General features: G+C 41.2%; 1 protein-coding gene across 4 annotated transcripts in view; it reads right to left on the reverse strand.

Moving 5' to 3' along the window:
- Positions 1–12,384, reverse strand: part of CAMSAP2 (calmodulin regulated spectrin associated protein family member 2) — a 452,998-nt gene that overhangs the window by 103,627 nt on the left and 336,987 nt on the right. For all 4 annotated transcript variants that reach the window (XM_069231424.1, XM_069231423.1, XM_069231426.1 and 1 more), the window contains one exon: positions 10,264–10,363. In XM_069231424.1, the coding sequence (XP_069087525.1) occupies positions 10,264–10,363 (100 nt within the window). The remainder of the gene's footprint in view (positions 1–10,263; positions 10,364–12,384) is intronic.

Consider the following 12,384-nt stretch of genomic DNA (forward strand, 5'->3'; position numbering starts at 1 on the left):
TAAGAAAATAAAAATGAATAAACCTTTAAAACAGATAACTGTGATGCATCTTGATACAAATACTGCTCCACCTCATTGTGAACTGTGTTTGGTGCACTGTTCACCCATGTCTGTCCAGACTTTCTGACTTACAGTACGAGTTTATAAATATATGTACATAAATGTCTATACACACATGCTACAATAAGTACTGTTTTTCACGCATAATTTAATTTCCAAAAATGCCTAATTCCATCCCAGTGGTCAGAGCACTATGCCGGGCGTAAGGGTTCAAGGTAGAACACCACTCTTTATGAAATAACCCTGGCAGTCTTGAGGTGGGGGTTACAGATATACTGTAGGCTAACATTAAGCTTGTGCAACAATTTAATCCGAGACACCTTCCAGGAAATGCAAATATTTTTCGAAAACACATTTCCTTTACCAAACTAATTCAGATAAAGTAAGGGAACATTTATTTATTAAGACTCGCAACCATTTGTGGAAAATAACAAAGGGAAATCGATGAAAAATATTCCTAGGATACAAAACAAAAATATCCGGAAACAACAGTAAAGTTTGCTAAACAGTTTGAACTGGGAAGGATAATAAAGTCAGCACTAATATGTTCTTTTAACAAAAGGTGTCCCATAGGGGGCCTCAGCACACCGAGGTTATTCCCTACAGAGGCCTAGTGCAGACTGCTCACACACAGGCCAGAAGGGGGCACGGGTGAATGCACATTCATATCTAGTGGTGATATACTGCAGGCATTCAAATGTGTAGGCTTGCCCTTCATTCTAGGTCGAGAAAAATCTGTAGCTTTCCAAAATATAGCCCTGCCCTCAGGCTTTAGTGGTTCTTCTGTGGCCATGTGAAGTAGGCATAGTCTGGGAAGACTGGTTACTGTCTAAGCTTAAAACTGTCCTTGGCTGGCCATCAATTGCTAAGGTTGCAGGCACAGCACAAGTCCAGTAGGCACCACACACCTCTCCTCACTTCCACCCACAGCACAAACAGAGGGGAAGGTGCAAGCACACTTTAAATACAGGAATTTTCCACCTCCAGGCCTAGAGTGACTAGATCCTCCAGAGATCTGTATCTCTCGCAGCAGGCACTAAAATGTTCGCTCTCCCGTCCTATATATTCAACATGAAAGGAAATTCAAATTTTGTGTAAGAGTGACCATTTCTTTGTTTCACTGTGCATATGGCACCAATGAATTCCGTATGGTACCTGAGTGATAAAACCCCTAGGGCTGGAGCTGACATAAGGCGAGAAATAGGTTCATCCTAATGGTGTCACCACAAGGTGATACACAGAGAAAGAAAAAGCCCGAAAATATTTTTTCTTTTTCAAGTGAATGCGGAGTTCACCCATGCAAAATACTAATGCATCGTTCATGGAATCCACATAAAACGTGGCCAATTTACTTGACAAATGCTTCCCGTCCAGCGGAGGTTGTACGGAACCTTCTATGTTATGTGTGTGTTTATGGGGGGGAGGGGGGGGGGGGGGCGGGGGAGGGGGTTAGATAAAAATGTATATCTCTTTAAACAGGTTAACCATCTTTCTGCCACTTGCTTTTTTTCCTGATGCACATTTTACACGAAATCCTGACGCTTCTTCCTTCTTCTTTTTGTCTTGTGGTGGTCCAAGTAAATATTTTGAGTCGACAATACTGCAATTATCTATTCTTGGGCAGCCCTATTGGACTCTTATCCAGACCCCAGCATATACAAAATGCCTCAGCCAAGCTGGATCTTGGCCTGCCGTGCTATGCCTCTTTTTTTGCCACTTTGGACTCTTTAATCGGCTGCCAGTTTCAAAAGGGATCTATTTCAAGTCCCTTTGCTCTGTGCACAGAGCCCTCTATAAAATCAGTCCCAGCCATCTTCATCACAAAATCATCTATTATCTGCCCTCTTGAAACCTTAGATCAGTTGATGCTTCCTTAAGATGGTTCCTAAGTTCAAGTGAATACACTTGAGAGGCACGCCTTTCTCTATTGCAGCTGCTAGGCTGTGGGATGCTCTTCCAGTTGCCTTGTGTAAAATCAATGATGGTTTACCCAGAGCCAGACTGGGGAACCCAAAGCAGCCCATGTAAATATTGTCAGACCAGCCTCCACCGGGTGCATAGTGAGCAAACCTGACAACTTAAATCTGGCTTGGGGTGTTCTCCCTTTTCCAAGAAAATGTGAGAAAAAATGGCAAAAACGGTGCATCCTACAACACATTTTTCATCATATGTTCAATTCTATTCATTTTTAAAGCACATTAAATGATGACAATACTGTGCACCAGGATACAGAAATCTTTATTGGGGTTCTTCAATGATCCCCTCACATCACCCTCTAACAGTGCCTCTCTCTCTCCATAGCCTCTCTCTCACATGTATTTCATTTGTTTTGTAGCGCCTCTCTTACCAGCGTAGGGTGTTGGAGCATTTTACATCATACACACATATAGATACAATGAACCATGCATGTGTAAAATCAGTGTATAGAAAATGTTGACAAAGTGGACTACAAGGTGTAGGATTCACATGTCATCCATACTGGTAGGCATTTTTTAATAGGGTGTGGTCTGGGGAAGCATCAACCTAGGACTCAGAACATAACACAGTGGTTAGGGTTGACTTTACTAATAACAATTGATTTCTACCCTAAGAAACCTCTTTTTTAGCAAAATTAAGATAATCAAAGACTTTGACAAAACATAACTTTCTAACCTGTACCATGCAATTTGCATGCAGCTCGTAGATGGAAGTTCATAGCTCACCATCCTAGATTATGATTGTAACTTATGAACTGTACAGTAACAAAAGGAACTCTGTGACTAAAGCAGTATCCCACTGAACTATGCCACATAAAATAGTGTTCGGTGCTCTACATAGTTCTTTGCAGCAGGCATATTAACCCTCTGCACTACCTCAGATGAGTCAAAACTGCCACTAGACAAAACCTGACGTCTCTCTAGCAGGTATATTAATCAACAGAGTTATCTTGGAACTTTTACTGTTGCCTAAAAACTGTTGGATATACAATGAAATCTGCAGTGCTATTAAAACTGCTGTACTGTTATAAAACCACCCCCAGTAACAAAAGTGCCTCCCAATCTCCCAGCCTCCTGGGAAAAAGCCTGATGCCCAGTACAGCCAGTTCAACCTTAAGTTTATCTTTTCGGAAAACACAGAAGTTAACTACACTCTATCCATGAAGGGTTCCGCAGCATATGACAGAATCTATTCAGGTCACTCAAGACTACTAAAAAAAGAGTCCAGGCAAAGAGGCGATGGGAACGCACACAGCAGAGGCCCGTTACCTCCATAGCACAGATGGACCCTCTCTCATGCTCCTATCCTGGAATGTGAATGACATGAGCGACAAGCTCAAACAGGGAAAGGCACTGAAATGTCTGACTAGACACACACCAGACATTGTTCTACAGGAGACCTACTCACTGGACAACAAATGTGTAGATACACATTGCATGCCCAGACGGGATTCATGGAAGGCTCCTAGGGCACCTGTATACTAGCCAGTGAATTCCATCCATACCATGTGACAGAGACAGTGGTGGATCCCCAGGGTTGCTGGGTGTATACAGGAAGCACATGGCAGGGGGAGAAACTGTATGTGGCATCCTAGTACTCTCCGCCGGGCCTCCAGTTACAGAGACTGGATAAAATGTTGGGTTGATCATATCCATCCCTGAGGTATTATTGGTGGTAGGTGGCGACCTGAGTGGCCTTGTTCTAAAGGGTGGCCGGGCATATGTGGTCAGATTGATCAAGGGAGGGAAGAGACCTAGGGACGATGCTAGATGAATGTTTTTTTTAAGGGGGCGATGTGGCTAGAGGATCATTGGCGAGCCACACATCCCGGGCAGGAGCAGTTCTCCTTCATGGCTAATGCATTGCAATCAATGTCCCAAACTGACTTCCTACTCTGGGTAGATGCAGAAATGTGTGGTATCTGCCACTGGTGGTCTTGGAGCCCTCACCACTGACTATGCAAGTTGCTCGCCCAGTAAGGCTCACAGACCCGGTTGGAGATTGGCCCCAGGGTCCTTACAGTGTGGTCCTTGAAGCGCTATGTGCAGGAGACCATGGAGGCCTACTTCAAAGACAACAAGGGCTCAGTAACATGAGGGAGTACAATGTGGGAGGCCTATCAAACAGTGTACGTAGCCAGCTGATAACCCTTCCGGTGGGTAAGAAGAGAGAGAGTGAGCAAGCCAGAAGGGAGAAAGAGGAACAGTTGCTGGACTGGGGGACCAGTATGTGGCACACCCCAACTAGGACACCGGCAATGAGGCCACAAAGGCTGACTACAGGGAGCTGGCTCACCAGGAAGCCAGGTTCCTGTCCTATCTAAACAACACAGACTGTACGAAGTGGGGAATAAGGCTGGGAAGCTGCTGGCGTGGTTGGCGCAGAAAGAAGAGGGCTGGCTGTGGGTGCTGAGAGTATTGACGCGGGTGACATAGTGGAAATGGCCCCAGAGCTAGCGCAGGGTTCACACGGCACACCTGACAGAACTCCATACCCAAAGATGGGACAACGGCAGCTCCAGTGAGCTGGGTGCTTTCTTTCGAAATGTCACAATCATGAGGCTAGAAATGAGGGACTTGCAGGAGGGGGAAATAGCAGAAGTACTGGCACAGTTTAAGGAGGGGAAATCATTGGGTGCCAATGGCTTCCTGGTGGAATTCTTTCACTGCGTGAAATGGCAGGTGCTGCAGGATGTTTATTGAGGCATGGTCCCAGGGAGTAATGCACGGCAGACTTCGACAACCCCAAATAATTTTGATTCACAAGCAGGCTAAACCCCCAGAATTATGCTCCTCGTATTGTCCGATCTCTCTCCTCAACACTGATACTAGGGTCTGGGTGAAGGTCTTGGCAAATCGTCTGCTGCCAGTAATTCACACCATCGTGCCCGAACCAATTGGGCTTTATGCCCTGCAGGTTCATCAAGCATAACCTCAGACTCCTTTTCGGATGTTTGGCCCATTAGCACTATCTGCAGGAACACGCAACGCTGCATGCACTACATGCCGCCAAGGCGTTTAACTTGTTGGATTGGATCTACCTCTAGGCTCTACTGGAGAGAATTGGCTTCCGTTTATCCTTCCAAGTTTGGGTTTGATAATTCTACACCTGCCCCACAGCCTGTTTCAGGGTCAACAACACTCTCTCTGTGAAGTTTGCATTGGAGAGAGGGACAAGGCAGGGTTGCCCGCTGTCCTCGCTCCTCTTTGGAAAAGCCATGGAAATGGGAGGCGAGCTGGATTCGCAGAAACGCCTTTGTATGCAGACTCTGCTGGGAGCACGAGTAGGAGGATGTTGTCTTGCTGTATGAATATGATGTCCTTCTCTACCGGGCTGAGCCACAAGACTCCAGAAAGAGGATATTGGAGATCTTTGACCTTTTGATGCTCCTACTTTAGGGTGTGTATTAACTGGGACAAGTCTTGTCTGTACCTGCTTGTGGGATGGCAACCCAGGGACGGTTGGAGCTGTTCAGTTTCTGTTGAGGAACAGGGATTCAGATACCTGGCTATCTATGTTACCAGGGAACGCCAGTTAATCTACAATAATAACCTGGGCATGTTGCTAGGGGGCTATGTGAGGGATGTGAGTCATTGACGTAAACTACTGTTATCACTGCTAGGGCGTGCAGCACTCAACAAAATGATCTACTTGCCCAAATTTTTGTATGCTCTGCAGGAGTCACTGTTGGTCCCGGACAATTTCTTTAAACAAGTGGCGGCCACAATAAGACTGCTACTGTGGGATGGCAGAACCCCGAGGATAGTGATGTTGGTTTTGAATAGGAAGGGTTTTGATGGGTATTGCCCTCCCGAATCTCCACCTATATTACTGGGCAACACAGTCAGCGGTTGTCAATAAATGGTGGATTGCGGAGCAGAGGAAACTGTCATGGGTAGCAGATTCGAGAGCAATGGCACTGCAGAGTTATATTAAGCAGACATACGGTAAGGGGCGTTTGACACGGTTGCCCTCCTCCAAAGCCATGGTAATTAGAGCTTGGAGAAGGGCCACAAAGTGCATTGGATGGTAGGCTATCCTTAAGCTGGAATCACCCTCTGAGAGGCTGATGCACTGACAACACTGTAAGCAGTCGAGTGGCGGGACCAAACGGAATATCCTCGGGATATCGAAGCTTGGGGATATGTGGACTACAAGGGGCCTGGTTCCCTCTAAAACATTCCAGGCAGCCTATGATTTAGCAGGGAGTCAATACTTGTGATACATACAAATTAGTCACCTCATTCGAGGATGTATAGGTCAGATGGTGGAGCTCCCCGAGGAGTGCTCCCTGGAGTTTAGGGTGCTTTGTGCCCCAGTGCAGAGGCACAACATATTACCCTGTTAGCCAACAGCATCCCACCACTCAAGACACTTAGAAATAGGTGTGAGGGCAATCTTGCGATGCAGACTCGAGGATGATGAGTGTGGGAGGCTTGCCGCTATGCTAGGGAGGTGGCGAATTGAGCGAACCTTAGTCCAACTCAAATTCCTTCATAGGGCCTATTTCACAAGGTCACTTTGCCATGAATAGATGCCACTGTGTGATAATGAGAAGACTGTGTTTCAATTAATTGCCTATGTGCTCACCTAGTTGGTGGGGGGATGTTAGGGGGGTTGGTTCAAAGGGATGTTTGGTTTTGAAGTCTTACTTGAAACTCAATAAAATATGTTTAAAAAACTACTAAAGAAACATGAACAGCTGCTTATTTGTTCACTGCATAAAGCATAAATGCATATCAATTAGTGAGTTCACATGCAAGACACATACAGTCACAACCTTGTAATATTTCCAACTGTTGTTCAAACATAATCGCATTTTCCTAGATGCAAAGTAACTGTAGAGAAAAATCCTTTTGTGGGAGGTACAGAGCCATATGGCTTTCATGTACTAGACATGTTATTTATGCACACTTTCTGCATAAATAAGGTCCTTATATGTACAATGTATGATTAGGCTTGATCCAAGGTTGATTTCACTCCACGTTTACTATGAACAAGACAGAGAGATTTACCATTCAAAGAGATGAGTATGCTGGCTGTGAAATTTGTATACGCCTAAATGCTAGGTTGAGTCCAAAAATTAGGTACAAAAAAGGAAAAAGGTCTAGGGACACTGTATGAGGCATTTTGGATTTTGTAACCATGGTATAAACCGTGATCAACCCTGACTAATTAAAGCATATCATTCATATGCTGCTAGCAACAAATATAAAAAATAATGACCATCTTTTATTAAGAAACCAATACTGTTATTACTTGAATATCATTATTATCTAAAATCCAATGAATAATCCATAATTTGTTCAGAAATGTGGGGCTATTATTTTTAGAAAAAGTCTCATTCCATGCTTCTGTTTTCCTCCCAGATCTCTCATTCCCTTGCTTTAGTTTCCTGGTGTGGACATTTAACAGAAGATTAAATGTGCATCCTCATTACAACACTTAACCAGCGAAAGACATACAGTAAGTTTTATGGTTATTTTAGTCATATAAAGATGTATTTTGTTTGACACTAACTGGAAGTTTACCATATGTGTTTTATTTTTCAGTCTGACTACAGCCTTGTTGAAAACATAGTTTAAGCATACACACTGAGAACCATCCATCCTCCTCAGCTAGTTTGCTATCAGTTTGAAATGGAGAGTAATATTTAGGTAAGCAGTAATATCATTTTCTATCATTTGATATACACAAAAAAAAAATCAAAAGTGCCAAACTATTGTCAGTGGAGAAAACACTAATCAGATTTTGCCTCAGATGTTCATTTGCAGATCATAAAAGGAATCTTTATCAGTCGACTAGCTGTATTTGTACATCCTACTACTTTTACTAATATTAACAGTAAAATTAATAATAATAAAATTAATCGTAAAAATACTACTACTACGATGACTACTAATAATACTGCTAATAATAACACTTTGTAAAAACCTGTATGGAAAGCAGAGATTAGCTCAGTCGTGCGCAATGCTTAGAAGGCTAGTACAAACTAGTTTTCTTTGCTTGCATTCTCGGGTCACTTACAGGGTCATGAACAAGGACAAACACATTAGGCAAGTTTGTTTGACTTCTGTTTAGTAAGATTAGGTGCTTGGCTGAGAATAGTCATATTGCATACATGCTGCCAGATGTTAAAAGTGTTAATTGTACTTCCTGGTAGGTGACCACAAATTCTGGGAAGGCCCTTAATTGCACAGAGGAAAATTAACAGTGGTTGATGGTGTGCTAACTGTTATTGCCATCTTTGTCAGGGGACACTAATGACTGTGATAACCTACCTTAGCAATAAAGCTTAAATATGATTTGATATAAATGTTTACATTCAAATTAAATGTAACTGGTCTTGCACCTGAATTGAACCTCTATTGTTCTCCATTTTGAAATTCAATCCCTTTGTTGTCTTTTCGATTGCAAAGTTCCTAGAGAGCATATGGCCGATTCAGTGCAAAATTATTTCACGCCCCTGCTTCTAACGGTCAAGTTTGATTCTCATTTGTTCATGCCATAGAATGAGCTCGCTATATGTTACCTGAATACAAGCCTCATGCTAGCCATATTGACAATGGTAATACCAACTGAAGTATTTGTCTTAAATATCTCCATAGTTCAGCTCTGGTGGCATGGGCATGTTTTATTTCTTGCCGTTATGAGCTGCAATTTCTCTCCAGATTGTGTATCAATCCCAAGTGTCATTCGAAAGAACGTATATTTGAATTTCTATCGGATTGTTTAATTAATATTTTAACAGGTAACTCATTGATATTTATGTGAGCTGCTATGTACTTTTAATATTTGTTTCTTATCAATAGTATATTTTTTCTGGTGTTGAGCATTCTATTATTGATTTGTGACTTTTTATGGTCTATGACTGAAATAACGTATTTAAAGAAAGAAATCCACTGAGTGTACAAACTATTATTGCAACAAATAAAATAAAGTTATATCTACATCTGTTTTAAGTTACATGTAGCAGGAGTATCAACTAAATTTATCTTCCCAAATTAGTGTAACTTATGACAGGCTGTGTTTTAGATTCACTAAAAACACACACACTTTCACCTGTTGTCCTTACACTACGTTTCAACATATCATGCAATAAAATAGGTTGATTTTGATTTAAGAAATTTGACACATTCATAATCAGCTTAAGAAAACCTCACATAAAACTATTTTCCTTAAAATGCTTTTATTCCTCCCAGTTTTTTCTGGGAAAACATGCTTGATTGATAGGTATTCTTTACTTTGTCTCCACCAATTACCTATGCAACTTCAAGTTGTAACATATGTGTACATTTAAATGTTTCAAATGGACTTGCACTTGTTTGTACATACTCACACTGCTACATCTTACAGGGGATTAATGCATTTGCAAAGGATTTCCCTGACCACTCCTCTGACACATCCCTTCAGACACCCACAAATAAAACTAACAAGAAGACCTAGATGGGTGTAAGTTATGCACATGTGAGTGGGTTAGAGATTATTATTTCAATGATCTATATCAGTTTTTCAACTTTTGTAAACACAGAATAAGGTGCACTTTATAGGCATAAGACTCAGAATCTCAGTCACTAGTCATATGTTTGAATGGAGCAATGTCACACTTGATGAAATATCAGCTTTACTACGTCAATGGATTTTTGGTAGCTTTATTTTGATGGATGTTTTTGTGTGCTTTCATGGAAAAACCAATAACAACAGTTTATTAAAAATTACATTTACAAATCGGGTCCTACATATGACAATTACGATGGTCTCTATGGAAGCATTAATATTTAGTAATAAAGAAATCCTTGTCTACTCTAAGTGCTAGATCTCTTGTAACCATCAGCTTTAAAAATACTACACTTCCAATGTTTACATGAAGGAATTATTTATAAGATTAGGGACCAGGTAAACACTTAATTTAGTATTTAAATTTTCTAGTATAAAGTATCTTTAATCAAGCTTCTAAATGGTTCAAGGACCCCAGCATGCTACAAACAAAGTCAGAACACACTATCACCAACATATGGTGCTATTTGATATACCTAATATTATAAAATTCTCTTTCCATAACATTTTAGATCATAAATCTACCCTTAGATACCCCATCCTAACTTTCAGAAAGCATGACACTATTTTTATCTTCTGAATGTACTTTAAAGGCACAGCATACCAAGCTATAGCAGTGATGGTTTAACTATAAACAATTTAATATTAGAAAAGCAAACATGAAATTACCTGGCCCCAAGGGTGGAACTGGGAGAACCATCAATGAAGCTTCTTCTGGCAGCATTTAAACGAGGAAGTGAAGATTTGTTTCTTAAAGGTACAGGTTCCGCTAATAGAAGGAAAGACACCAGCATTGAAACACCATATTTACAATGTTAAAAAGCATTGTAGAGTTAAAATGTCACCTACAAAAGAAGACAGTGACATCACGTTTGATCCTTAACAGAGGAAGCAACTTTTTAAATGAACTTGACAAAGCAATTCTTGTGATTGAAGATTATTTTTTGTCTCTCCAGCTAGAGTGAGTACCAGAAACAGACCTATAGAATTCTTTAAAATCACCCCTATATTGCAGCAGTTATGGTTCCCATCCTTTTCTGAATGATTTGGGGTTCCTCTGTGAATATGTATGTTTTAAAATAGGGTTTATAGCAGTTATGACATGAAATTAATCCAATATTCCAATATTCCAGGGTATGGAATAATACCAAGCAGCATTATGAATCCCCAGTAGCAAATAATCTATGATCCTATAAGAACAGTGAGTTTCACTCCTAAAGCTGCTTTCAAAGATGGATGGGCTGATGATATCTCACACATGCGTCCTTAAAACAAAACTCCACTTCTCCAGTGTAACTGAATTACACTAGTATCACACACCACCAGTGTAGCACTGTATGAATGATGCAGTGATTCCCATCAGGAGATGGTGCCACAGGTCCTACCAGACTTCATGGGTGAATATTGTGGGGCAAGACAGGTCAAACTAGTCAAACTAACAAACAACGCTGAAACTCTCACTCAGAATAGTTTTTCCACAATTTATGTGGAAAGTCCCTAGAAGTTTGATAAAAGAATAGATGCATAGAAGACAGATTACTGAGATTATTGTAAGGATGTTTATTTAGGTAATGTGTTTTGCACTGAATTGGAAAAATGGTCTCTCCAAGGAACAATGCCGGTTAGAGGCTTTAGATCTCTGTTTCAGTACATTTTGAATTCAGTTCTCACTCTTTCTTAGATCAGGCTCTTGGAGGATGTTTGGTAACTTCAGTCTTGACCCAAAGATTTTTTTTTAATAAATATCAACTTTTGGTAACCTTTTTTGGTGTCACCACTGGCATCAGTGTCACTAAAGCCTCTAGATCTCCACCTAAACTTGGGAACTTCCCATAGTTCTCTATTGTCTTTTGCATAATTTATGCATTACTCTGTGCCTTAAAGGGTATTGTTTTGACTTATACTGGGTGCACCCTGGTGTCTTGACAAAGCTAAACCTCTCTGAAGAACTATAATAATAGCGAAACACGTGTCAGGGGTTACTTTTGTTCATTCCAGGTTGGCTTGGATGGTATTTTACCAATTCGCAGCTGTAATACTGTTCCTGGGGTACCTGTGGCTGGAGTTTGCTTAAGTAAAAAAAACAGATGACTGTTTGATCCCGCAAGTGCCTGTAATTGTCTTTGGAAAGATCTAGACTGACTCCCATGGACAAGTAATGCACATACTGTGTTTGAAATTTAAGCTACAATTGAGGCGGGGAGTGTTTGTAGACAATTATGTTCAGTGAAGCAGCACGTAGACAAGTAGCAGCAGGTATGTTTGTCCCTGGGACACAACCAGGGCATTTGTTGGAAAACGCTATGGTCCCCAACACCTGTGAAAATTTGAGGTGCTTGGAGAAACTGTATGAAAGAGAAATACGTAAGTGGTGGGAAGCCACTTCACTACAAGGCTATCTAGATGTTGTAAGGGTAGCATGAGGACTGATAAATACGCCATTCCCTCCTAAGAGAACCCAGAGCCACAGCTGTTACAAGAATAGGCAGCACACATCACATCAACCTCGGAGAGGATGTTAGAAATATTGGTGAAATTTGCATGGAAGGATAGTGAGAAACTCCTAAAAGAAATTAAACAGCTTGAGGAAGAGATTGCCAAGCACCCAGAAACCAGGAAAGCAGAGATCTTACAGCAAAACATGAAATAGAGACTAACCACATATGAAGATGGAACTAAACAATGTAAACAAAGCAAGTTTAAAAGAGATAGAAGAGGTTATGAATTAGCATGGGTACTTACCTTTGCCAAACAATTCGACGTTTACAGGAGGGAAATGACTAGAACCAA

This window comes from Pleurodeles waltl, chromosome 4_2 (assembly GCF_031143425.1).
Source record: "Pleurodeles waltl isolate 20211129_DDA chromosome 4_2, aPleWal1.hap1.20221129, whole genome shotgun sequence".
In the NCBI taxonomy this organism is placed as follows: domain Eukaryota; kingdom Metazoa; phylum Chordata; class Amphibia; order Caudata; family Salamandridae; genus Pleurodeles; species Pleurodeles waltl.